Source organism: Acomys minous, assembly GCF_964271855.1.
Source record: "Acomys minous genome assembly, chromosome: 2".
NCBI classification, from domain to species: Eukaryota; Metazoa; Chordata; class Mammalia; order Rodentia; family Muridae; genus Acomys; species Acomys minous.
Genome location: NC_140484.1, coordinates 54,373,233 through 54,400,943, shown reverse-complemented (window position 1 = coordinate 54,400,943; position 27,711 = coordinate 54,373,233). Strand labels below are relative to the sequence as shown.

The following is a 27,711-nucleotide window of genomic DNA, read 5'->3' as shown; positions in this document are numbered from 1 at the left end:
TTGCTTCCGAGCTGCAGTGCCCACCTAAGAGAGCAAGATCTGTCTCTGTCAGTACCATACAGAGAAGTATTTGAGGCTGAGGAACCAAAGCAGGGGGCATTCGCATCTTAGCCATGGAGGATTCAGTCTCCACACCTACGAGTCTGCCTACAGACACAGAGGAGTGAGTTGCTTTCGTCTGGAGACAGCTCACTCACTGTGCAGCCCTGGCTGTCCTGGAGATCACTTGTGTAGACCAGGCTGGTCTAGCACTCACAGAGAACTGCCTGCCTCTGTCTCCTGAGTGCTGGGATTATAGACATGCAGGACGGGATGCGGGTTTTTGATGTTGCTGTCTGGGCTGGAGATGGAACCTAGATCCTCATGAGCCTGTATGTGCTCATGGCTGAGCTGTGAGTTGTAGCCGCTGCCGCCGGCACGCCTTCTTCCTGCCTGCCTCCTGGAGGATGCTGCAAAGGCTGGCTGCACCTGTAGCCCTCCCCTGGGTTCGTGCGTGGCAATGTGGAGCAGAACCTTAAGACCTGGAGTGGGTACAGGAAGTGGGAGTGGCTTGGGAGCAAAGCTCAGCTCCTTGGGGACACAGAAGTTCAAGGCTAGCCTCTCATGGTGGGCGTCCAGCCTCACAGGTACAGTCTCCGAGCAGGAAGAGCAGAGCAGATCATGTCTACATGAAAGGATGGCCGTAAACATCCATCATATGCACCATCCAGCGCAGAGAACATTGTCAAGATAAGGCGTAAGATACAGAGCAGGCACGGACAGGGTCAACGGTGGACCACGAGCTGAGCGAGCAAGAGGCTTTGGGCTCCATTGGGGTACCTTGTTAAAAAAGAAAGGAAGGAAGGAAGGCGGGTGGTGGCGCAATGCCTTTAATCCCAGCACTCAGGAGGCAGAGGCAAGCAGAACTCTGTGAGTTCGAGGCCAGCCTGGAGTGAGCTAGATCAGCCAAGGCTACACAGAACAGCCCTGTCTCAAAAAACCAAAAAAAAAAAAAAAAAAAGAAAGAGAAAAAAGAAAAAGAAAAAAAGGAAGGAAAGAAGAAGCAAGTAGTTGCCTCTATAACCCTGTTTTGCAATTCTTTTTTCAAAACCTCATTTATGTATTTATTTTTGGTTTTTCGAGCCAGGGTCTTTCTGCGCTAGCCTTGGCTGTTCTGGACTCACTTTGTAGATCAGGCTGCCCTCAAACTCAGTGATCCACCTGCCTCTGCCTCTGAGTGCTGGGATTAAAGGCCTGTGCCACCACGCCTGGTTATTTATTTATTTTTATACACTACTCTGTCGGCATGTGAGCCAGCAGGCCAGAAGAGGGCATCAGATCACAGATGGTTATGAGCCACCATGTACTTGCTGGGAATTGAACTCCGGACTTTCAGAAGAACAGCCAATGCTCTTAACCTCTGAGCCATCTTTTCAGCCCTCAAAAACCTTCTCAAAGGAGCTGGGGAGGGGGTATTGTAGGAAAAGGAGCCAAGTGGAGAGCATCATGTTAAATGAAACAAGACAGACTGGCTAGTAAGATGGCACCAAGAGTAAAGGGCTGGTCACCAGCCAGACAACAGTTCTATCCTTGGCCTTCACAGGGTGGAAGAGGAGGACCTGGTTCTTGAAAGCGGTCCTCTGACTTCCGTGTGTGCACACATACAAAATACATACATATAACGTTTAAGAACAGAACCAGACTCAGAAAGGCAAACACTGTGGGTCCTCTCTCATGCACAAAATTTAGATTTAAATGTGTGTATGTGGAGGCTGGAGAGACGGCTCAGCAGTTAAGAGCACTGGCTGTTCTCCCAGAGGACCCAGGTTCAGTTTCTGGGATCCACATGGCAGCTTATAACATTAACTCCAATTCTAGGGGATCTTATAATCTCTTTTGGTCTCCCCAGGCATTGCATGCATAGGATGGACATACAAACATGCAGGCAAAACACCCGTACACTTACTTTTTAAAAAAATATTTTAAAGAAATAAGAAAGATTTTGTGTATGTATTTATGAGGGTATATGTCTGTGTGTCAAAAAGCTAGACATGGGTCATGAGAGGAGAGGAAAAGACCTCAGAGGAGCAGGAGAAAGAAGGAAATTGAGTTCATGTGACCTGAAAAAGGGAGAGAGCTGGCTGGGGCGATGGCTAACACCATCGTTAGTGGTTAAAGCACTTGTCTGGGGCACGGGGACTCGATCTCAGTACCCACATAACTGGGGTAAGTGTGGCACCTGCCTGTAATCCCAGTCTCTGAAGAAAGAGACAGAGAACTCCTCAGAACAAGGCAACAGTTAGGGAGGCCATCCACTTGGTGAGCCAGAGTTTAAGTAAGAGACTGACCCAAAAAGTAAGTGGAAGAATAGTGAACGCTCCCAACATCAGCCTTAGGTCTTCATATCACATGTACACACACACACACACACATACACACACACACACACACACACACACACACACACACACACACACACGAGACAGACAGACAAAGACAGACAGAAACAGACACACACACATACACATGGGAGAGAGAGAGAGAGAGAGAGAGAGAGAGAGAGAGAGACAGACAGACAGACAGACAGACAGACAGACAGACAGACAGAGACAGACAGACAGAAACACACATGAGAGAGAGACAGAGAGAGAGAGAGAGAGAGAGAGAGAGAGAGAGACAAAGAGAGAGAAATGGAGAGACAGACAGACAGAGACAGAAACTGAAGGAGGGACTAAATGGGAACCAGCCAGAGAGAGTGCTGGAAGAGCATCGGGGGAGGAGTAACAACGAGCAGACTAGAAAGACAAATATATATGAAAATGCAGTATAATAAAGTGGCCAGGAGTGGTGACACAAGCTTTAATGCCAGGCCTGGGAGGCACAGGCAGGTGGATCTCTCTGTGAGTTCTATACCAGGCTGGGCTCTATCTCAAAACGAATTAAAAAATAAGTAGGACATAATAAAGAAATACCTCTGGTGTGACATAATTTTGTTTTTCGAGACAGGGTCTCTCTGTGTAGCCTTGGCTGTCCTGGACTCACTGTGTAGACCAGGCTGGCCTCGAACTCACAGCAATCTGCCTGCCTCTGCCTCCCAAGTGCTGGGAATAAAGGCGTGCACCACTAAATAAAAGAGGGGAGCTGGAGCGTAGCTAAGTAGCAAAGTCATAGGAAAGAGTGGTCAGTATTCCTAAGGCCTTGGGATGGATTCCCAGAAGTGTCCCCCAAAACATATGTGTAGAAGTGGGCTGAGTTGTGTTCCACCAAAACTCCTCTGCAGTGTGTGAGTTAAATCTAGTACAGCTTAGGCTGTGCTGTGCCGGGGACAAGCAGGCAAGCAGGCAGGAAGAGGGAGAATGCCTGCATGAAGCCCTGTGTCCAACCCCAGCACCACACAACCCAGCATGGTGGCAATCCTAGCACTGACTCAGGGCAGTTCAAGGTCACCCTTGGCTATGTAAAGAGTTAAGGCCTGAAGGAAAGCGTGTGTGTGTGTGTGTGTGTGTGTGTGTGTGTGTGTGTGTGTGTGTGTGTGAGAGAGAGAGAGAGAGAGAGAGAGAGAGAGAGAGAGAGAGAGAGAGAGAGAGAGACAGAGAGAGACAGAGAGAGACAGAGAGACAGAGAGACAGAGAGACAGAGAGAGACAGAGACAGAGAGAGACAGAGACAGAGAGAGACAGAGACGAGGTGGATCACATAGAGTGTAATGGTAAAGATAATTGCTGCCCCACAAATCTGATGAACTGAGCTCAATCCTAGGAATGCACATGGCAGAAGGACAGAACAAATTGTCCTCTGACCGACACATACATGCATGCATGCACCATGACACATGCACTCACACAGCCAATAAATAAATGTAATTTAGATGCTGAAGAGATGGCTCAGAAGTTGAGTTCATATTGCCCTGACAGAGGACCACAGTTCAGATCTCAGCAGGGAGCTCACAGTGGTCTGTAACTGGAGCTCCGGGGGATTCCATGCCTCTGGCCTTTGTTGGCACCTACACTCATGTGAACACACACACACACACACACACACACACACACACACACACACACACTTTTTTTCACACACACACACTTAAAAATAAAAATACCTTCAATGCCAGCACCAAAGAGGCAGTGGTAGACGGAGATACGTGTGAAAGTGGCCTGTTCAGATCTGTATAGTGACTTCCAGGCCAGCCAAGGCCACATGATGAGAGCCTGCCCCGCCCTCCTCCCCAGCAGCCATAGAAAGAACCTGGTGTGGTGGCACATGCCTTTAATTCCAGTACTTAGACTACAGAGGCAGGAGGATGTCTGTAACTTCAAGCCCTGCCTGTTGTTAATTATTGTCAGGCCTATAATTATTATTATGGCAGTATAACCCACTAGCAATCAATCAAGACACAGACATTTGTTATATTTTAAAATTGCCTTAGTTAACCTGGAAGAGGGCAGATATTAATACTCTAAACTACTTCCCATAGTGCGCAAGTATTGGATTCCTGCCCCAATCCCATGCCATCTGCTTCCAATAATTTCTATCAAGCTACCTCCCAGCCATAATCCCAAATACTTACTAGTGTTCTTCATCTGGGCCAAATCCTCCATCCATGCTGGCCATGTGCTTCTCCTACACCTAACCCATGGCTGCCTTCGTTCTTCTCTTTTCCTCCCCTCCAGACTCTCTTCTTCTCCAGATTCTCTCTGTCCCGCCCCCCCCAGCCACGCCTATCTCATTTGCCCTGCCCAAATGTGAAGGCCTTTTATTGGTCAAACAGGTTAGGCTTTCAGGCAAGGTGGGTCACAGAGACAGCAAGTAGTAATTAGCATCAAAATACATCAAATCAACCTCCAACAATTCTCCTTTTCTAAGTAAAAAGAAAAGGTCATTCTTTTTTATATACAGTAAGAACAATTATAAAAATTATAAAAACCAATAGGTAAGACTTACATACATAATGTCTAATCAAAAGGTATTTGGCAACCTTGAAGAAAATATTACCTGTTTTATCTTGGTGAGTCTAAAGTTTTGAACTAAATCAACATATACCAAAGTTCAAATCTATTAACCTAAAAGTATCTATCTAGACCTAAAAGTATCTTCTTAACTCTTAAAAAAACTAAGCTTAATTTTAAAACTATCTGGTCTTCAATCCCATCAGAGACTTGAGAAGGAATAAAGTTAACTACCTGAGTAAACAGGAAGTGCTTCCAAAATGGGAAAAAAAAAAGTGTGCTGCCTGAACAGTCACCCAAAACTCTCTACAACCTTGGAGCATCATCTTCAGCATAACGTCCAAAGCGCAAGCGCGCCCTCTGGTGGTCATGATCAGAACTCACCCCACGAGACAGAAGAGCGGCATATGAGGACTTGCCTTGAAAGGTCAAGAGCCCCAAAAGAGCATGGGGTCGGGACCTGCAAGCTGTGGGTTGACCCGAAGCGAATCCAATCTATGCTGGGCCCTTAGAGCAGTTTGATTTGTGTTGGCAACCGCTTTTGCTCACCCACAGCTGCAGAGAACGCCCAGGAAACGGGTTCTCCGAAGGCCCTAGGACATGTTCTGAGCCCAGGCGACTGACAAAAGAGTGCTCAGTCGTTTCCACACTCCCAGAGTGGAACGCACCAAGAGTTTACTGTGCTGGTTGCTCACCTGTCACCATTGCACTCAGAAGGTTTACTTGGGAACATTAGGACTTCAAGGTTAGCCTTGGCTACTTCATGAGTTTGAGACTAGCCTAGCCTACATAAGACCAAGAGAAGGGTCTCGGAGGAGACACCTCAGCAGAGGTAAGACATTAGCCACCCGAGGGAGGGGACTGTGATCAGGATGTAGGAGGGGGGTGAGGGGTGGGGGTGGGGGTGGGGGAAGACACTAGCCACCAGTCCTGATGACCTGAGCTGGATTCATGGGCCTTACATGGTGGAGTATATGAACACACTCCATGGACCCCGCCCCCAATAAATAAATTTAAAAAGAAAAATTTAAAGCAAGCAAACAAGAAAAAAATAACCCAAGCAAAAATAGCCCTTCCAAAGAAAGCAAAAAAAAAAAAAAAAAAACTAAAGGGAAAAAAAATTTTTTTTTACTATTTAGAATACTTATTCATATAACCAGAGATAAATACAGATGCTGATGTCACTTAGTGCACACCAGGCACCCACAATACAAAAGCTCACAGGTCAGTGCCTAGGCCAGCCTGCCCCTTATAGGAGCAAAAGAGAAGGCTGGCCACCGGTCCCCTTCTATTGCAAGCTCTGGAAAGGTTCTCAACATGTGGGTTTGGACCTCCTTGGAAGGTCGAGCTACCCTTCCACAGGGGTCACCTAAGACCTTATATTAAGATTCATAACAGTAGCAAAAATTACAGCTATGAAGTAGCAATGAAATAATTTTATGGTTGGGGTCACCACAACGTAAGGTACTGTATTAAAGGGTCGCAGCAATAGGAAGGTTTGGAATTACTGGTTCTCACAGTGTACAGCTCCGTGGTAGGGCTGTATTGGCTAATGTTCAGTCATGCTTTCTGCAAATCTACGAAAGCGGCAGCTTTGGAGAAGTCGGCTTTTTTTTTTTCTCCTTTTTCTTCCTGTTTTCTATAGGATTTTGTTCTGACACCTCTGGTAGACAGACCCATGGGCTGTTTAATTGGGCTAGGACAGTTAGCCTAGCCCGCTCCTCTTACCACAACAAAGCAGCAGTCCCTCACCTCCTTCCTCCTCCCTCCCTCCTGTTTTTGTTTTCTCACGTAGTCCAGGCTACCCTTAAACTCAGCCGGTCTCCAAGGATGGCCGCTAGCTCCTGACCCTCCTACTTGCACCTGCCAAGGGCTGGGATCACAGGCTTTACCACAACAGGCGGCCCTCGCCTCTCTTCTTAGACTTGAGAAGCCACACACTGCCAAGGTTTAAAGGGAGAACTGCTGCAATGTTAAGGAATACACGTGCAGGACGCCGGCTGGCCCCCCACTATCCCGAACTCCATTTCCCAAGCTCCCTTGCTGTTTGGGTGGTCACGTGACCAACTCTGGCCAGTAGGCTGTGGGCAGAGGCTTTACTGGGTCCGCCCCCACTTCGCTGGCTCTGTTTCTGCTGCTTGCCCCAAGATGGCACCCTTGTCCCTGGTGGGGAAGTAGAACCTCGGATCCTCACTGACATCCCACGGGGTGTATTACCTACTTCAGAGGCCCAGCCTCCACGGGTCGGCATAGCTTGGAGGTGAAGCGTCCCCCAAGAGCTCTCATGTTGGGACTACTTCCCCGTTTGGTAGAGCTGTCTTAGAAGGTGTGACCTTAGGGATGAGGTCCCTAGAGGCAGCCTTCGAAGAATATGAGTTCCCGGTCTGGTTCTCTGTTTCCTGGTCCCCAGGATGTGAGGAGCTACTGCAAGCTATTCTCTTAAAGCAGGAGCTGCCAAACTAACCCTACCTTATTTCTGTCACAGCACCAAGTCATGATGCCCCGAGGTTGCATAGCAGGTCCAGACTTCTGAAGTCCCTCTGTTTCTGTGTAAGCAGGGGCTTGATCTCCCCAGGGCTCTTCTTCAGCCAGGCAGGTGTTCAGGAATACCCGTGAGTGTTGCAAGGAGTTCCCCAGCAGGCAGGTAGAAAGTGGTACTTACTGGCAGGCTTTCTACGAAGTCCTTTGGCAAGTTGTAGTAAGGGGGCTTACGTGGAAAGCCCAAATGGGTCTGGACCCTTGAATACCCTCCCAGTTGCCTCTCCTACCAATTATGCTGTCATTAGGACTAGAGATACGAGCTTACTCCTGTAAAGTGAATGGCTATTTAATGGATTTCTGTTAAGAAGTTAAATATCAGCGGGGCGTGGTGGCACACGCCCTAATCCCAGCACTCGGGAGGCAGAGGCAGGTGCATCGCTGTGAGTTCGAGGCCAGCCTGGTCTAAAAAGCAAGTCCAGGACAGCCAAAGCTACACAGAGAAACCCTGTATCAAAAATAAAATAAAATAAAATAAAATAAAATACCCTCCCTTCCCCGGCCCAGTATATAAGCCTTTCTTGCTCACACAAGAGTAAAGAATACACTTTTATGAATGTCAAGATCCAAAGCACACGTAAGGAAAAACATCCTGTTACCCAGTGCTACTGTGTGACCCCCTTTTCACACCCACCTTATAACCTATTTATACTTCCAGGGTCTCTTGATTACTCACACCTATAACCTCAGCACTCCAGAAGCTGAGGCAGGAGAATTGCCTTGAGTTTGAGGCCAGCCCAGGCCGCAGAGACCTTGCCTCAAAACAAACAAGAAAACAACAATAAATATAAGCTAGTGAGCGGATTTCAATATTGAACTCGGAGAAATGTGCTTTCTACTTGGGTTGTATTGCCTTGACTTTTCTCTGAACCAGAGACCTTTTATGAGAATAAACACTTAAAAAGTGTTTAGTCTACCAACCAACGACCATGCACGGAGAGGACCTAGACCCCCTGCTCAGATGTGCTCCGTAGGCAGCACAGTCTCCATGTGAACCCCATAATATGGGGAGTAGGGGGTACGTCTAACATGGACCCTGTTGCCCACTCATTGATAACTTCCCCTTGACTGGGCGGCCATAGTAGTTCACAGAGGAAGAGGATGCAGGCAGTCCAGGTGAGCCTTGATAGGCTGTGGTCAGATGGTAGGAGAGGAGGGCTGCTCCTTTCTGAGGACTAGGTGAAAGGGGTGGGGTGGGGGGAGAGGGAAGGAAGTGGAGACCAGGAGGAGATGAGGGAGGTGGCTATAATCTGATGTAAAGTGAATACATTTAAAAAAATTTTTTAAAAAGTAATTTTAAAAGGAGTTCAATCTTAGTGTGATAGATTTCTAGAAGCTAATTTGCCACCTCGTTTTCTACATTTTGTCAAAAGTGAAATATTAATAATAATCTCATGCCAGTAATACTGGGGATTGAACCAGGAGCCTTGTGTATGCTAGGTAAGTGCTCTGCCACTGAGCCATATCCTCAGCCCAATGAGAATGTTCTGAAACTGCTGGCCTAAATATGATGCACACAGCTCTCCAGACAGCTAAAAACAGACCTTCGGGGTTGCTTGACCCCGCCCAATCGTTCTCATGCTACCTGTTCAGCGTTATCACTTGGGCTGTGATTCTCCGATGTTAGAGAAGCGGCTGACACAACTGGTTCCTCCAAACCCCGACATCAGCAAGAGTGTTTCCCATCCGATTTTAACGTGCTCAGTTGCTAAAATGAACGTTGAATTTGAAACTTAGCACAAGAACTTTGAAGTCGATAATACTTGCACTTTAAAAGTGTTACCGGTTCTGGCTCTTCGGAAGCACCTCACTTTGGCTGAGCTGGGCACTGAACCCAGGGCCTTGCCTTTGCTAGGCAAGCTCTCTGCCACTGAGCCATGCCCCCAGCCCCCCCTCTCCTGCTTTTAAGGTTCCATTTTTAAAGTCTAGACCTTATTGAGAATAAAGCAATCTGCAAACATGGCATTGAAAATTCAAGTCAGTGGAATGGGTCTCTTTCCTCCTGATGTTTCAAAACAGATTTAGGATGGAAACCTAGGAGGGCAAGGACTCAGAATCAATAGTCTGGGCTTCTGTGACATAAATGAGTTTCCCCATCCTTCACAGAATTATTTTTAAAAATAATACTAAGTTATATTTTCTATAGAATCCTAGCCACAGGCTTTATCTGAAAGTGGTCTCCTCTTCTTCCTTCTCACCCATAACTATTTTCCTAGCCCAAAAGCTACACTTAAAAAAATTTCAGCTATTAATTGCTATCCTGAGGATTGTGCTTTATTTTATTATTTTATTTTGTTTTTGAGACAGGGTTTTCTCTGTGTAGCCTTGACTGTCCTGGACTCACTTTGTAGACCAGGCTGGCCTTGAACTCACATCGATCTGCCTGCCTCTGCCTCCTGAGTGCTGGGATTAAAGGCATGCACTGGCTATGGTTGTATTTTAAACACACAATAATAAGTCAATTGTTCTGGGAACATGTTAAAAGAATAATGTTGTGTACATTTGGAGGGGGGTGTTATAAATTTATGGGGAAAAAGCAGAGAGGAAATGCAACAATATTAACAAAAAGAATTTGGTGATCAGAGGGCTGGAGAAATACATTATTTTGCTTGCTTGTTTCCCATTCTCCGCATTACAAGTGTTCGGTGACTTTGTTTGGTCATGAAGAAAAGTAAAAATGTAAAAGACATTTAGGAAATAGCACAGAACCTATTTCAGTTCATCTTCAAAATATACATGTTAATGGGGGTTTTAACACTCAGCAGTAACTGATGGGCACTGTACAGACACAGATGTTCCAAGAACACATAGGAAGGAATCCAAATATTATTGAGATTCCCAAATTTTCTCATCTTTGGGCTGCAGAGATGGCTCAGCTGTTTAAAGGATGGGCTCACAATATAACATTTTCTCATCTTTACTGTGTTAACTTAAGTGAGTCTCTAAGCGCCTGAGTGCGCTATTCTCCATATCTGTCACCAAATCCAGCCCAATTTTACAAGTCTCATGACAGGGTTCATTATAGGATGTAAAAATCTCCACTCTTCTCTGACTGCTTCCTTCAAACAAAAATCCAAAAAATAAAAAAAATTAAAAAATAAAATGAAACAACCAGGTCAAAGGGACAGACTTTCAAACTGACCTTCCTGTCTTTTAAAACCATCTGACCAAAAGGCAGCTTAAATTGATCCATCTGTGAACAATGAAAGTTCCCTGTAACTCTACCAAAACAGAGAGGGCTGGGAGGGGGGCGTTTTAAACATCTCAGAAGGCATCTGCTGCCTCTGGCTGCTCTTTCCCAGCATCCCTTCTGTTCCCCGTGGGACTCTCACAATTTAAGGGCCAGACACCCGTTGCTCAGTTGTGTGACATCCAAAAGACCCACTAGCCTGTTATTTTTCCCTATTAGGATGAATTTATTTATTCATTTATCTATTTCTAAACATTTTTATGCCGGGCAATGGTGGCGCACACCTTTAATCCCAGCACTCGGGAGGCAGAGGCAGGTGGATCTTTGTGAGTTTAAGGCCAGCCCGGTCTACAAAGAGAGTCCAGAACAGTGAAGGCTACATAGAGAGAGACCCTGTCTCAAAAAACCAAAAAGAAAAAAAGAAAAAAAAAAGGGTTTACAGTGCTGCTTAGGTGTTCACCTGTCCGCTCACCATTCAAGAGGAGGAGGCAGGGGGCCCAGGAGTTCAAGATCAGCCTCAGTTTCATAAAGAGTTTGAGGCCAGCCTGGCATACAGAGGATGCTGTTTCAAATTCACTCCACTCACTGAAGAGTGCCTCTTCTACCGAGGAATGCCCCAGCTAGGCTTCTTAGCATCCTTTTCTTTCTTATGGTTAACTCATTACTCTGTGTGAAATTATTCTGATAAGCAGTCCGCGGGACACAGAGGACTTGTGTTTCAGGAAAAACTTTCCCATCATGGGTAATGGTTAATGCTCCATTCTTCCCTGAGTTTGTGAATCTATTTTTATCATGTGGAGGTTTGCTCCTTGCTTGTCCCTTCTCTAACCAATAGCCCACTAAGATTATCACGAGACAAGCTTTTTTTTCTATCAGATATGGCAGCTTTTACTTTCAAAAAACCACCCTGTGTTAAAAAAAAAAAAGAATTAAAAAAGCATGAAAAACCAAAACAAACAAACAAGAAAACAAAAAAGCAAAACAAAAACAAAAACACCTCCCTGAGCTGGGTGTGGTATCGCACACCTTTAGTCCCAGCACTCGGAAGGCAGAAGCAGGCCGATCTCTGAGTTTGAGGCCAGCTTGGTCTACAAATCGAGTCCAGGACAGCCAGGGCTGTTACACAGAGAAACCCTGTCTTGAAAAACCAAACCCAAACCCAAAACAACAACAACAAAACAAAAACAAAAACAAAAAAACCACCACCCTGTTTCAGTTAAGGATTCATTGGTATTGATAAAACTGAGAACTGGAGGTAGAATCCCAGTTAGTTATGGAGCTAGTTTTGTTGTTGGGTTTTTTGGTTCTTAATGGTTTTTGTTTTTGTTGTTTGCTTGTTTTTTTGGTGTTCATTTGTTCAGCCCTCCAATCCAGTACAATGACGTATCTCTCTGGTTTCCTTCACACAGAAGCTGCTTAGCTTGTTAGCATTTGTTATCCAAGAAACTTACTGTGGCCCCCACAAGGCTTCGTTTCCAGCAGCATTCGGGCTCAGGCTACGGCTGGTGGATCCTTTCCAATGCTCTTTTAGATGTCCTTGGCTGTCAAGACCGGCATTATACCTGCAATAGTGGCATCCTTGACCCCTGGGCATCTAATCTTCCTGTCATTAAGAACTGATTTTGCCTTTCCCTTTATTTATGTGCACAAGAGGGCTCCTAGTATCGCACATGTTCTTCTCGACAGTTTGGAATACTCTTTAAATTCTTCAGGGGGTATTTCTGAAGGAAATGATGAGAGAACTAACTTCAATTCCCGCTTTTTGGAGAGTGCCTTTGGGATTGGAGCACTTGGACAAAGCGGCTCCTCCTGCCGGCAAGCCCATCTGATACTTGACTGTGTATGAAATACTTCAGTTTTGCTTTAAATACTGGCAGCAAGAGCTAACGTTCGGGGTTGGGGATTTAGCTCAGTGGTAGAGCGCTTGCCTAGCAAGCGCAAGGCCCTGGGTTCGGTCCTCAGCTCTGGAAAAAAAAAAAAAAAAAAAAAAGACAAAATAACAAAAAGACCAAAAAAAAACAAGGTAACTGGCACACACAACCTTTTTCATTTTCAAAGACCCCCAAGGACCCCCCAAGGGCATTTTCATTGCCTGGGGCAATATTTATTATTTGCCCTTTAGGATGTGGCAGTACCAAATCGGTTCCAGTCCGCAGGGAGGCTCCCGTGAAACATACAGATGCGGTGATTGACAGCCGGGTGACAGCAAAGGATGCAGGAAGCCCCACCCTCCTCCACGCAGGCAGCAGCTGGGGCCTTTCCTCCACTTTCGGGGAACGCCCCTTTGCCAGGTCTTTGGTAACTTTTCTCATTTCTTTAAGACCCGCGTTTGTGAATTCTGCCCCATATGTTTGGATTTTGAAAATAAAAGCAGGGTTCGCCTGGGTCCCACGCTCAGCCCAGAAGATGTTCCCCTCGCGACCAGCCCCACCCACCGGGGAGCGGGAGGTACCAGGGAGGAGGAGCGGGACTTTGCTCTGGCCAGCCCTGCCCACCGCATAATCTGCGCGTGCGCAGTAAAGTGAGCGGAGTGGGTTTTTTTGTTTTTTGTTTTTGGCTTCTTTAGCTTGCCGTATTTACCCGCCCTGCTCCGCGCGGCATACAAGGAAGTGGCTTCTTCCGGCTGAGAAGCCGGCGTTTGTGTCCGTATCTTCGCCACCAGCGATTACTACACAGAATGGCAGGAGTACGAGGGTCCGGAGAGAGTCGGGACACCGCTATGACCGTGGAGCAGGACATGTTCGATGCCGTCGTGATGGCTGATGAGAGGTGAGCAGAAGCCCGGCTCCGCCCCGCCCCAGCAGCTGCTCGGCCGAGCTCCGCTGTCCTCGGGGATACCCGCCTTCGCCATCTGCGAGCTGCCACTTCTTCTTGTCCTTTAATTGCCGCACATACGGCAGTATTCATGGACCCGCTGATGGATATGTCGGGCAGGCCCTTTTGGCTGCGGAAAGTCCCAGGGGAACGCCTGGGCGGGGCAGTGGTCCAGGGCTTCTTGGCCTCTCTGGGCAGGCTGCTCGTTGTGGGTGGGAACCTTCCCGGGTGAATGCTCGAGCCCGGCTGAGGGAGTGGGTCCTGACAGACGAAGAGGCACAGGCGCTCCCCAGATCCCCCACCTCCCAAGTGGGGAGCCTCACAGAGACTTAACGGAACATTCCTTCCACGATAAGGGTTGAATCCTCAGAGAGAGCATCCCAATAGTGGCATACTCTAATGATCTTGAGGGCAGTTTCTGTCTCTCTACAGAGGTGTGAAGAATCCTGGGTCTTTGGAGTGTTGTAGAAGGACAGCTTGAGTTATGATGGCACGTAGGCTCCGCTGCACCTACCTTGTAGATTCCTAGTGCATCCCAAGCTTGCTTGAATTTGTATGTTTACCTTTTTCCTTGTGGATTCTGGTAGCCTGCCGAGTTTGGAAGTTACTCATGTTAGAGATGGTCTATAAAGTTAGAGATGAAGGAACTTGGGCCGCTAGGCATCGGGGCTGTAGCTCCGTTGGTAGAATGCTTGCCATGCATGAAGCCCTCCAGTTTCTCTTGGAGGTGGTTGCTCACACCTACGATCTCAGCATTCAAGAGGTGGAGGGAGAGGTGTTGAGCCGGAAGTCAGCCTGGGCTACAATAGTAAGATCCCATCTCAAAAATGGAGATGGGCCACAGTAATGGGCGCCAGGGACAAGAGGAGCTAGGCCTAGAACGTGCATTTGATGACTTGGGTTTTAAGCTTTTCCTACTATAGTCCGTTGTGTCCTCTGGGATCTGGTTAATAGAAGGCAGGGAGACTTCTGCAGGAAAACTAGTGCCTGATGAAGTGTGTTTCTCTATCCCAGATTCCATGGGGAGGGATATCAGGAAGGCTATGAAGAAGGCAGTAGCTTGGGAATCATTGAAGGAAGGCAATATGGCATGTTACATGGAGCCAAAATTGGATCTGAGGTAAGTGGGAGGGTCACTTAGAAGTGACGTCAAGAGTTGGGCGTGGTGGCGCACGCCTTTAATCCCAGTACTTGGGAGGCAGAGGCAGGCAGATCGCTGTGAGTTCGAGGCCAGCCTGGTCTACAAAGTGAGTTCAGGACAGCCAAGGCTAAAACAGAGAAACCCTGTCTCGGACCGCCCCCCCCCCCAAAAAAAAGAAGTGACTTCAAGCCAAGTGGTGGTGTACACCTTTAATCCCAGCACTTGGGAGGCAGAGGCAGGTGGATCACTGGGAGTTTGAGGCCAGCCTGGGATACAAAGTGAGTCCAGAACAGCCAGGATTACACAGAGAAACCCTGTCTGGGGGGTGGGGGAAGTGACTTCATAGATGAGTGTGGTGGCCCATACCTGTGATCCCAACACTCAGAAGGCTGAGGCAGAAGTTCTAGGCCAGCCTTGCCTAGATAGTAAGATCCTGTCTCAAAAATAGGGCGGGGAAGTAGCTCAACAACAGAGCACGCACCCAACAGTGCCCAGAGGATAAGAACAAAGGCATGGATCCTTTTCCTCTGCAATTGATCCCAGAGCATCTGACCTCTTCCCACGGCAAGGCCTTTGGTGGGAATCTATAGCCCAGCCAGAACGTTCTTAGCACAGAGTCACCAGAGCTTGCTATGGGAGTATTACAGCATCTCAGTCCTCACCCTGAGTGTGCCATGTTTACAGTGAAATTCCATATGCCCCACAGTTTTCCTCCCCTTGCCTTTTCCTTGCTTAGCTCCTTCTTCCATATCACTGAGGGGGTCATGGTGGTATCAGATACCTGATGCCACAAAGCAGGTCCCTACAGACTGACGGACCTGAAACAGCCATCTTTTGGTTATGCCACACAGTACCCTCATGTGTCAGTAGGGCTCCAGTCTTATTTGAAGGCTTGGCTTAGGTAGCACACTATGTAACTGGTACCCTCTGCTTAGTTGTCTTCACGACATCCCAGAACAAGTAGCCAATGAAAGCAAGGCCGAAGTGGCGTTGCTTTTTCTATCCAATCTCAGAAACTAGACCCAGAGGCTAAGCACCCTGCTTTCCTGTTGTGTACACACGAACCATGGACAAGGGCCAGGAGCAGCTCATAGATGTACACAGAGGATGAGCATCACCGATCTTATCTCGGGGTCCAACACTGTTTAGTTTCCATTGCCTAAAACTCATAGGTTCTAGAGAATAGCCAAAGAAGCAGTGTGGAAGGCCACTTCCACCCAGCCCTGTGCTTTGAGATCTTGGTAATTGGTGTGGCGTGGCTGAGCGCTTACCACCTTCACTCTGGGCTGTTTTTCAATTCACAGATTGGGTGCTACCGGGGTTTTGCTCTTGCATGGAAATGTCTTCTACACGGTGGCGCTGGTGACAAAGACAGGTGAGGCTGGGGCTCCCTCTCTCCTTCCCCCCCCACCTTATTTTCCCTCCCAACCTCTCATCAGCACAGGGTCAGCTCTGAGTGATCCTAACATGCACAACTACCTGAGTTCTGAGTACTGAGTCTCGTCTGTGATACAGAAATAACAGTTGGCCACCTCAAGGTACCCGGTGAGCACTGGATGACGGTACACCTCAGGTAATGTCAGGTGGAGCCTACCCCGATGTCCGTTTCTCACCTGGGCTTCAGATAAACATGCTGCAACGGTGTCCGTGGCATGAGGCCTCAGAAATGCTGGCTCTCTAGCCAGCATGGTGGCCCAGGACTGTCCAGGACAGTCAGGGCTACACCAAGAAGCTTGGTCTCGAAAAACCAAAAACCAAAAAAAAAAAAAAAAAGGAAATAGAAGAAAGAAAGAAAGGAAGGAAGGAAGGAAGAAATGCTGCCTAGCCAGGTGTGGTGGTGAACATCTTCCATCACAGCTAGAGGCAGGCAAGTCTCTCTGAGTTCAAGGATAGCCTGGTCTACATGGTGTGTTCCAAAAGAACAGGACAAAGCCAGGCAGTGGTGGCACATGCTTTTAATCCCAGCACTTGGGAGGCAGAGGCAGGCGGATCACTGTGAGTTCGAGGCCAGCCTGGTCTACAAAACGAGTCCAGGATAGTTAAGGCTACACAGAGAAACCCTGTCTCAAAAAAGAAAAACAAAAACAAAGCAACAACCCCCCCCAAAACAAAACAAAACAAGAAACAAAACCTAAAAGAAAAGGACAAAAAGAAAAAGAAAAGAAAAAAAAGAAATGATGACTCTATTACCTACAGTGTCTCATAGCCAACCAGAACACGTTCTTTTGTTTTTGTTTTTGAGACAAGGGTTCACACTATGGCCCAGACTGGCCTCCAACTCACCGCCATCCTTCTGCCTCAGGCTCCTGCATGCTGGGCTCCCAGACAAGTACTAGCACGGGCAGCCAGAATTCAACCTTTTTTGGCACACACAGCCCCTAGGGAGTGTCACTGCTCTTTGACCTGTGTTGCCTTTGGTAGCTTGTCTTGCTGTGCTCTGCCTGCCTTGGCTCAATGACCTGCCCCATCTGCCTGCCCAAGGCTGGGAGGGACCCTGAACTGAAAGGCACATTGCCCCTGTGTGCACAGGCTTAGGGTTGGGCTAGCATTGTGTGGTTTTCCTACACCTGCTGGCTTGGCCTGGCACAGGAGGGCCTGGAGGACGGTACTAACCAAGGAAGCCAGGAGGATGGCAGCTCCCTGCCTGTGGCACACTCTTTGAGTGTCTAGGACCCATACCATGTTCAAAAGTAAGACCAAGGCTTGTGATTAAGTATGGGGTTCTGGGATCTCCTCTTTGAATGTCCATCACGTGATTTACTCCCCCTTCCCTTCCCCTTTAGTTTTGTTTTTTTCAAGATAGGGTCCCTCTATGTAGCTTTGGCTGTCCTGGACTCGCTTTGTAGACTAGACTAGCCTCAAACTCACATTGATCTGCCTGCCTTTGCCTCCCTGAGTGCTAGGATTAAAGGCGTGCATCACCTCGTCCAGCTCTGGCATCTCCTCTTTTTTAAAATTTGAGACAGGGTCTGTCTATTTAGTCCTGGCTGTCCTGGAACTCATTATGTAGACCAGGCTGGCCTCAAACTCAAAAGAGCTTTTCCTGCCTCTGTCTCCCAAGTACTGGGACTAAAGGCGTGTTCCATCAAGCCTGGCTCTCTACTGGTTTCTTTACTGTGAGCTGGTGGCAGCAAGGAGACTGGGCAGCCTGATCCATTAGGAATTCTGTTGGCTGCTCATGCCACCACTGGGTGGCAGTCACAGCTGAGCCTGGCTGCCATCCTTTTCCAGTGGTCCCTCTAGCTCCGAGCCTACAAGTTCCCCAGATGGAGTAAGAGGCCCCTGGTGAGCCATTGCTCCACAGCAGGTGGTGGCCAGCACTGCCCAGAGCCGGGAGGCACGCTTAGCTGCCCACTGCTCTGAAGATGCAATGGAGTGGGGCCTATAGTCTTCCCGCGTGACAGCCTTTCCCCCATGCATTCCAGCAGGAAGATGAAGGTGGTGGAGGCGCTGATTGCACTGCTGCAGTGCTTCCCCTATGATGACCCCACTTACGAGAAGCTCCAAGAAGACCTGGACAGAATCAGAGGGAAATTCAGGCAGGTTTGTGCTCCGAAGCCTCTGTCGGTGGGATGTGCCTGAGTGTGCTGTGAGGGCAGGGCTGGTGCAAGCCCTAGCGTTCACGCGATGGCAGTGTTGGGCAGTGTGTGCCCAGGTATAGACCCAGAGGAACTCGCTTCCCTGCCCCTTGATAGGGCCTGAAAAGGGGCTGGGGGTGGTGTGGCAACGACATTGCCTTTGGGCTCATGCTGGGATAGGGAAGCTGCAGCTAGCGGAGGCGTGTCCTCACCCTGAGCTGAAGTGCAGGAGGCGTGTCCTCACCCTGAGCTGAAGTGCAGGAGGTGTAAGACGTGGTCTCTCGGTGCTTTCAGCTGTGCTCACTGCTCAACGTGCAGCCGGACTTCAAGATGAGCGCAGGAGGCTCTGGACTTACGTTCTGACGACTCACAGAGGAGCACATGTCTGCGCATCAAGAGTGATTAAAGGCGAGCCTGAGAGACACCCGTTGTTCTGTGGGACGACAAGTTTGGCCTCTTCCCTGAGGCTTTGCCTAGGTAGCTTGCAGAGAGGTCTGACCATCCTGCCTTCTGCACAGTGGCAGCACACTCAAGAGACTGCTTGCCACTGGCCAGAGTGAGTGGCTTTGTCATTCCAGAGGTCCTGGGTAGGGTTACCCTGAGGTTAGGACTGAGAGAAGCAGGCTGGTATGAAGTCAGTTAGTGGGAAGCCATGGCACGTTCCTGCATTTCGCTCCATCCCTCTGGTAGCCCCAGAGGTGGAGACTTACCGACTAAAGAGGTGATAACATAGAACTATCTAGTCTGAGGGCCTGGCAGCAGAGCTGGCTGCCATCCCAGATTTGTGTCCTGCAGTGCCACATGGTGCCTCTGCCTCCAGCATGTGTAGTCGTTGCCTATACCACTAGGACCCAGATTCCTGCAGTGTGCACGGGACTCGGGCTCCATTGGCCTTGGTTTGCCTCTGCATGCCCTGCTGAGAATGCAAGGCTAGCCTGATACTGAGGAAGCCGAGGCATGGCCTTCATGCTGCCCCCAAACAGGTGTGGGATGAGCTGTACACATTAAAAAGTGGCAACAGAATCAGAAGGAGTGATGCACGCCTTCAATCCTAGCATCGAGAGGCAGAGGCAGAGGCAGAGGCTGAGGCTGAGGCTGAGGCTGAGGCAGGTGAATCTCTGAGTTTGAGGCCAGCCTGGTCTACAGACTGAGTTCCAGGACAGCCACGGCTACACAGAGAAACCCTGTCTCAAAAACTAAAACCAAAACCAAAAACAAGTGGCAATGGGGAACTACTGGGCACCAAAGCAGGACTAGATCATGGTCACCACTGTGACAGCCTAGGGACTTGCCTGTGTGACACTGTACTTCCAAGCAGCTTGTGTTGTCTTGCATGATATTTACAGGCAGGTATAAGGTGAGCTGGCATGAGTGGGCTCAGTGCTGCCATGCATTTCACAGGTGTGGACACATTTGACAGCATGTGTTGATATGTCCTCCTTTGGGTGGCCCCACTGTACCCTGGCTGTCTGTACTCCAGTTCCAGAGCTTGACATGAAGAGGTCACCATGGATGCATGCCACTTGGAGTTTTGGGTTCTTTTTTAATTTTAATTTTCTTAGAGACAGTCTCACTACATAGTCTAAGCTGGCCTCAAAGGGTGATCCCCCTGCCTTAGCCTCCTGAGCGCTGGGATCTCAGGCCTGCGGCCCTAGGACAGTATTTTTCACATCATTCTGCGTCATCTTTGTAGAGCTGGAGCTCTCCCTCTGTGCATCAGCCCAGTCGAGTCAGAGGGAGGAGTGGTGCCTGGAGCCCAGGGCACTGAGCATCTGGCTTCCTGAGCCTGGTGTGGCCTCTCACATGTCCAGCACCGATCTCCCAGCTGCTCCCGGGTTGGGTACTCTCCAGTGTGTTCTCTGGGCATTGGGCGCAAAGGGCTGTGACTGCTGTTTTGATCATGTTTTACTTTTCTTTGTTTTGGTTTTGTTTTTTTGTTTTTGTTTTTTTGTTTTGTTTTGTTTTGTTTTGAGACAGGGTTTCTCTGTGTAACAGCTCTAGCTGTCCTGGAACTCGCTCTGTAGTCCAGGTTGGCCTTGAACTCATGGAGATCTGCCTGCCTCTGCCTCCCAAGTGCTGGGATTAAAGGTGTGTGCTGCCACCACCACCCGGCCCATATTTTACTTTTCTGTTTGGGAAGAATAAATAGTATATTTTAAAGCAGCAGTCTGTCTGGGCTCGTTTGTAGTGACAGCTGTTGCAGTCCTCCAGTGCCGAGATGCTGCAGTGGGCCTGGTGGGCCTGTTGCATTCTGCCTTGGATTTGATACCACAGGTAGCAGTTACTTGTTTTTAAATTATCTGTATTATTGTTACCTCAGCACACCCAGCTAGCAATCAATCAAGATACAGACACTTGTTATATTTTAACACTGCCTTAGTTAACCTAGGGCAGGGCAGACATCAATCCTCTAAACTACTTCCCATAGTGGGGCAGGCATGGGATCCCTGTCCCAATCCCGTGCCATCTGCTTCTAATAACTTCTTTCAAGCTACCTCCCACCCATAATCCCAAATACTTGATAATGTTCTTCATCTGGGCCAAATCTCCGTCCACGCCAGCCACGTGCTTCTGTTACTAGTTCCGCTCTTGCCTCTAGCCCTCGCCCTCTCATTTCCCTGTTTCTTCTTCCTACTCCTCTCACTTTATGCGCATCAGGTGTCAGAGCCCCCACCCACCAGCAGAGCCTGACACCTTCATGCTCCTGCACATGGCCTTGACCTCTGCCTACTTGCCTGACACCTTCATGCTCCTGTATGTGGCCTTGACCTCTGCCCACTTGACCCTTTCTCGAAGTCTACGTCTAGTCTCCAGGACGCTGTGGTCACCCCAAAAGGTCTTCTGGATCACAGTATAGACAGAGTGCCTAGGACCATTCTGTCATGGAATTGCGCCACCTCCTCCCACCACTGAGATGGTTGTATCTGCTATGAAAGGTGACATAAGTCACGAGAAGGATGCTACTGCTCTTGGATGCTGTCCCATGGAACTGCCATCGGCAACCGCAGGCAGCAGTGGTGAAGCTGGACCTGATGGTGGCAGTCAGGCACCAGTGAAACCTGTGTCCTTGATATCACCTGAGCTGCTGGCCAATCCTGCCTCCTCAGACCATGTCCTGTGAGCTATAAGTGTCCTTACTACCAGACCGGTTTCTGTCACCCATCCCCGCCCCTGTTCTGGCTGGCTCTCTGGCACAGCAACCTTCCTGTGTCATCCGTTGTGAGCATCACTTTGTCATATGCCAGGGATTGGAGGTCTGAGGCAGAAGTGTCTTGGCTGGCTCCTCTTCCAGCCCAGCTTGCTGCCTGCATGAGAGCGTGGCAGTATTTAGAACCATCCAGGAGACACACCGCTGGGCACAGCTGAGATGATGTTTCCAGGGAGGCTTGGCTGAGGAGGGAAGGACCCACCTTGAATGTACTGTGTCCCATGAACTGGGATCCTGGATTGAAGAAAAAGAAAGCTGGCTGAGCACCAACGTTCATCTCTCTCTGCTTCCTGATTGTGCATATGCTGTGACTGTCTGCCTCGGGCTCCTGTTGCCATGCCTCTCACCATGAGAACTCACCTTATAAACTGTGGACAGAATAGACCCCCCCACCCCCCCACCCCCCACCCCCCACCCTACTTTGCCCCTTAAGTAGCGAGAAAAATAACTAAATACAGGGCCTCAGGCTTGCAGAGATACAGTGGTGTGACCCCTAATAGGAAGTCTGTCTGTGACTAGGGCCAATTTCAGTCTGAGGCTAAATACTAAATGAAGTACTGTGCAAAGCTAGTGTTAGTAAGGATTTAAAAAAAAATAAAGATTATGGTTAGGTGGGGGTGGTGGTCCATGCCTTTAATCCCAGCACTCAGGAGGCAGAGGCAGGGGGATCTCTGAGTTTGAGGCCAACATGGCCTACAGAGAGGTTTCAGGACAGCCAGGGAAACCCTGTCTTGGAAAAAAAAGTGTGTATATATTAACATATATTTTACATTACATATAATTTATATATAATTACATCTTATTTTTGTATACAATGTAATTACATTATATATAATTGATATATATATATATATATATATATATATATATATATATATATATATTGCATTTTATGTGCATGAGTTTTTTACTTCCACCACAGGGGGGCAGTACCTGCAGAGATCAGAAGAAGGCATCAGGTCCCTTAGACCTGGAGTTAGGTATGGTTGTGAGCCACCATGTCGTGCTCAGGGCTGAAGCTGAGTCCTCTGCAAGAGCAGCAAGTACTCTTATGCTTGTCCATTTTCCAGCCCTGTTGGTAGTGAAGTTCGGTTTTGTAGGATTGTAGGGACGAGTGAGACCAAACATTTTGCCTGGAGTTTGCTCTCAGCCCACAGTGACTAAGTGGAACACCCCATACCCTAAGTCAAGGCCACAGCTTATTTTCTCTTTATTTTGTATTCACCCCAAACCTTTTCTCCCTCTTCCTCAAAGTAAAATGATGACGATGATGATGAGGGGGCTGGACGAAGGAGCTGGAAGTTCTGTTTGCCAAGTCCTGACTTTTCCTCATGCCGCTAAGTCTACATGTGCAAGACAGCGACACAGGCTGGCAGGGTGGCTGCTGCTGGTCCCAGTAAGGGGCCAATTCTAGACTGGACACAGCACAGTGGGGAGAGAGTAGTTTGTGCCAGCTGCTCCAGCCTGCTTTCTTGTTCAGCTGAGCCTGTGGCAGGTCTTGGATCTAGCAGATCCAGGAAAACACGGACTTATAAAGAAGAAACCTGTGTCGAAGGAGCAGTGACTGAAGAGGGTGTCAGATGTCCCAGCCCCTGTGTGGGCCTTTCATGATGGATGCCACCTTCTGAGAACACAGAGGTAGGGGAACACTCAATTGCCTGAGGAGGTGGCAGAGAGACTTCTGTGAAGGGAGGCTCCCATGTCAGCTTTGGGGTTCAACCTACAGATGACCAGTGTGTACTGACTGCGGAGATCACCACACTGTCCATGGTCGTCCCAGTCTTTATGAACAGAGCCAGGAATTGGCATCTCAAGAAACTGAAGTCACAAGGCAGGCAGTCAGAGAAAATGAGGTGTTGTGGAACCCCCGAGTCCTGGCGACCAGGAACCAGCCCCCAAAGGTCAGTGGCCTGTGGCACTAGTTGACCCCACCACCATCTTACGGCAGTGTGGAGATGTAGGGTAGGTCTCTGTAACTAGTCACAGAGATAACCACACCCCGTAGGAGACGGCAGGGTGGGCCCCAGGATTCCAGCCGTTGCTTCTGGCTGTCCCCAGCAGCAGAAGTCTTAGGAGCTAGAAAGTTGACAGGAAGTAGGGCTCCGTTACTCAGCGCCCATGAGATCGTCATCTCTGATGGGGTGGGACTTTGTGGTGATGTAGCTGACATCTGACTTTGGCAGAACTGGACCTTGGTCTGTCATTGGGCCCCATCTGGGGTAAATAAGGTTTTGATCACATCTCCCAGGAGTTAGGGTGACCTCAGGTTAGTGTTCTAAGCAGGGAAGTCACTTTTTGCCTTTCTGTCATCAGCTTCCCAGTGGTGCTTTCCACAAGGTCCTGTCCGCCCTGGCCTGCAGAGCTAGGGTCCTGTCCCTATGCTCCATGCACGGGGTCCTATTCTTTTCTGGAGAGCATGCATCTGGGAACCCAAAGGTCTGAAGACTTGGGAGTGCTGGTCCCATTCTCCAGCTAGAGCGTTACTGCTGCCGGCGAGTGTGTACCCCTGAAAGCAGAGCCTCTGAACCTGCAAGCTCAGAGGCCTGCCACCCACCGACTGATCTGCTTTGGAGTAGCGTCTTAGCCGTCTTGCCCAGCTAGGAGTTTGTGGTTGAACCTTGAGCAGGGAAGGTCTGCTCAAGCATGGCTGGGCCTTTGCTATCAGCTTGAAAGTCCTGGAAGCAAATGGCTTCTTATTTCAAAAAAATAAAAATAAATAAAAAAGGAAGTGGACCCTGAGGAGGAGGTCATGAGAAGCTGCAGCCTTTAGACCCAAGGCAGCCTGCAAACAGGGAGGCCAGATGAGCAACACTGAGGCTTGACAGGAACCACCAGAAATGGAGTGGCCCAGCCATACACAGCTTTGCCCCTTAGGCCCCTGAACAGAGCCCCCTGTTGCTTAAGCCATGTCATTTAGCATTTGTCAGGGCTGTCCCAGACGCCAATGCCAGTTCCCTCTCCCTGTCAGAGTTGCCATTTTTCTACTTTACAGGGTAAAAGATCTGGGCACACAATCCACACCCAGCCCGGCACTGCAGGTTCTTCCTGAGAAATCAGCGTTAGCTTCCCTAGTTTCCACTGCCTCTGCCGGCAGGTGACAGGAGTGCCATACTTCAGAGAATGACCAGGAGGCCCTGTCTTAGGTTTCATAGCCCTGCATCTGAGTGGCAGGGAGGGGTCTGCTACAGACAGCTGCCCACGCTTCCCCTCCGTGCCTGCTGCTGGGGAGGGAGGTGATGGTCTCTTCAGGTTGGTGTGGTCATCTGCAGCTCTGGGATATGCACAGTGTGCCCTGGGAGAGGGACCTAGCAGAGATCAGAGGTCTCTCCAAGTCTTCCCAGCCTGCTTTGCATAAGGCAGGGGTAATCTAACACCCAGCTTCTTAAACTGTGGGTCCCAACTCTGTGTGGGGTCATAAAAAAGTAGGAACAGGAAAAGATATCTGAACATGCAGTGAGCAAAAAGTTAATATTTTAGAAATCGTATGTACTGGACATGGTGACATACACCTTTAATCCCAGTACCCAGGAGGCAGAGGAAGAAAAATCTCTGAATCTGAGGTCAGCCTGGTCTACATGGTGATTTTCAGGTCGTTCAAAGTTACATAGTGAGATCCTGTCTAAAAATAAAATACATCAAATGCTTAATGAATGGACCCCAGGGATGTTTCTAGAAACGCTTACCTATGTTGCACCCCGTAACTTCACTGCAGCCTCACTTCTGCACACTCTACAGCATGGGGTTATTTCATTTGTGCCAGTGCACACCACCTGAAACACCTTAATTCAGACTACAGTCGTAGAAAGTGCTGTGCTCATGCTGTACACATGGTGGTTTCCTTATAGCTAGCTAAGGCCGGTGTGTCAGGCCTCAACATGTGTCAAATGGGTTATATTGTATTAGAATGTCTGATTTTATTTTATTTTTTTTGAAAAGAAATCATGCATACTTTATTATCCAGAAAAAATATATACTCAAATATTAAGGCCTGGGACATTGGGTTAACAAACTGAAGGAAGGCACAAAATGAGCATCTAAATAGAAAGAATAAGGTAAATGGGAAGACCCAAATGTCACTGTAAAATATGTAACCTAGAGTCCATTTAGAGGAGTCCAAGCATTTGCACTCCACCTAACACATAGTCTTATACTAAAATCTAATATTGTCACTTTCTTCAAAATGTGATCTTCTGTCTTCCACACATACTTAGCTTCCATCTACCCGAGGAAATGAGCTAAGTGATCCCCTCAATAACTAAAACTGTTAAAAATCTTCTAAGAGTATATTGTTTCCTCTGTACATTGCAAATATAACTACATATTTAAGGAAATGGTTAGAGGATAGTTTGTGGGCTCAGTGGAGTTTACACACATACACACAATGTAAACACAAACACAGGAACACAATTGTTTGGATATGATCATTTAGAACTATTTGGAAAAGAAATCTTTGTGATATTCTGTGAGGCTCATGGACCATGCCTCCAGGGTAATTAGCACAGACCTTCTGAGATGAAGTAGAATGTCTGATTTTAAAAGTTGACTTTATTTTCATTAAAAACTGTTCAGTGAAATTTGCCTTGGGATGAAGACAGAATTCACAACAGTTTCTGCACTGGCGCTAAGCACATTTTTATACTATGTATGTATGTATGTATGTATGTATGTATGTATGTATGTATGTATGTATGTGAAGTGGTACTCTCATCATTGGCCATTATAAAATCAAAATGTTTGACCAGCTCTAAAAAAAATGTTGACTATTCAGCCAAGATTTCTTCCTTTTAAAAAATTTAACTTTCTGTGTATACTTCTTTTGCCTTCATGTATGTCTGTGTACAGTGCATATGCCTGGTGCCCACAGAGGTTTGAAGTACAGCAATGAGCTGCCATGTGGGTGCTGGGAACCAAGCCTGGATATTCTGGAAGAGCAGCCAGTGCTGTGATTCCCAAGCCATCCTTCAGCCCCCCTAAAGGATTACATTGACTAGGTTAATTGAGATGGGACCATCCACTCCCAGCATGGGAAGCAGCATCCTACAGGCTGGGGCCTGGGCTATCTAAAAAGGAGCAAGTGGGCTGAGCACCCATGTTTGTCTCTTTCTGCCTTCCATATGGATGCAATGTGAGCAACTACCCTGAGCTGCTGTTGCCATGCCATCCCACCACGATGGACCTTTACCTGTGAGCCAGATAAACCTTTCCCCTTAAGTTGCTGTTGTCTGGTATTTATCACAGTGACAGGGAAAAGAACTGAGGCAGGTGTCCCAAAAGGCCCAGGTGTTAGAGACTTGGCCTAGCGGCTCAGGGCAGAACAAGGCCAGGAAGAATGCCCCGAGCACTGGGCTGGGAGGCCATCCCCACACAGATGGCCTCAAGGGTGAGGCCTCTCAGTTTTAAAGTGGCTCCCAGCTGACAGGCTGTCTTGGCTGTCCCTTGGGGACAATTCAAAGATTTAATGGATGCCACATTCTGAGAGGCTGCAGGCCCAGTGAGGCCCCTTCTGTCTTCTCTCTCCCCATCCTCCTCGTGTGCCCTAAGTAACAATGCCTCTGGATCTGGGCCCCAAGGCTTGCCGCCCTGAGCTGCCTGCCCACCATCCCCACCACCCCCAGGCTATTGTCGGCTGGCCCTGTGGTGTGGCGATGGTCTATGGGGCCCTGCCGGCTAACGGACTGGGAACGGATTAGAGGTCCTGCACTTGCTTTGCCCTCTTGCCCAACCATTTGATCAAAGACATTCCTGAGATGACAGCCCTGAGCAAGAGAGCCAGCTCAGCTCAGCCAGGAGTACAGCATCCCACCAGCCCTCTGCTGTGCCCGTGTGGGGGTCCTTGTGTACAAGCCTGTCCACCTCATATTAACTAGCCGGTGCACCCCACACCAGACACACACAGGCTGTCACATCAGCCCATGTACAGGTTTGCCTGGCAAGCATTCCTGGCAGTGTCAGCTCCTAGCACTGGCCTTTTGTGGCCTGCACAGCCTTGCCACCAAACACAGAGGCCAGGTCCCAATAAACATCGATTGCCTCCTGGGTTACCATGGCAAGGGCTCTGGGACACTGCAGGGGGGACACACAGTCCTATTTTTCTGCCTTGTGTTCCACCCCTGGGAGTCCTCAGCCCCCAATGCTGACATTTTGTGGGTCCGGGCAGCCTAGATCCTCTATAGGGTTAGTGAAGGCCTGCTTTCTAGGACAAAATGCTGCAGTTGGGCTGGCACGTGGGCAACAAGCTAACTTCATCACACTTAGCCCTATGGTGTGACGTCAGGAAGGGAAGGCCACGTACAGTCACATGTGTAATGTCATGCAGAA

General features: G+C 48.5%; 1 protein-coding gene across 3 annotated transcripts; it reads left to right on the top strand.

Moving 5' to 3' along the window:
* The first annotated feature begins 13,225 nt into the window (after positions 1-13,225).
* On the top strand, positions 13,226-20,345 carry LTO1 (LTO1 maturation factor of ABCE1). 3 transcript variants are annotated; one of them, XM_084773131.1, is made up of 5 exons: positions 13,226-13,421; positions 14,481-14,586; positions 15,912-15,982; positions 18,033-18,146; positions 18,480-20,345. In XM_084773131.1, the coding sequence occupies exons 1-5, from the start codon at positions 13,330-13,332 to the stop codon at positions 18,517-18,519; spliced, it is 423 nt and encodes a 140-aa protein (XP_084629257.1). In that variant the 5' UTR covers positions 13,226-13,329; the 3' UTR covers positions 18,520-20,345. The 3 variants fall into 3 exon arrangements, with proteins under 3 accessions (XP_084629257.1, XP_084629256.1, XP_084629255.1); XM_084773130.1 differs by having other exon boundaries at positions 13,227-13,421; positions 18,036-18,150; XM_084773129.1 differs by having other exon boundaries at positions 13,228-13,421; positions 18,033-18,150.
* The last annotated feature ends 7,366 nt before the right edge of the window (positions 20,346-27,711 follow it).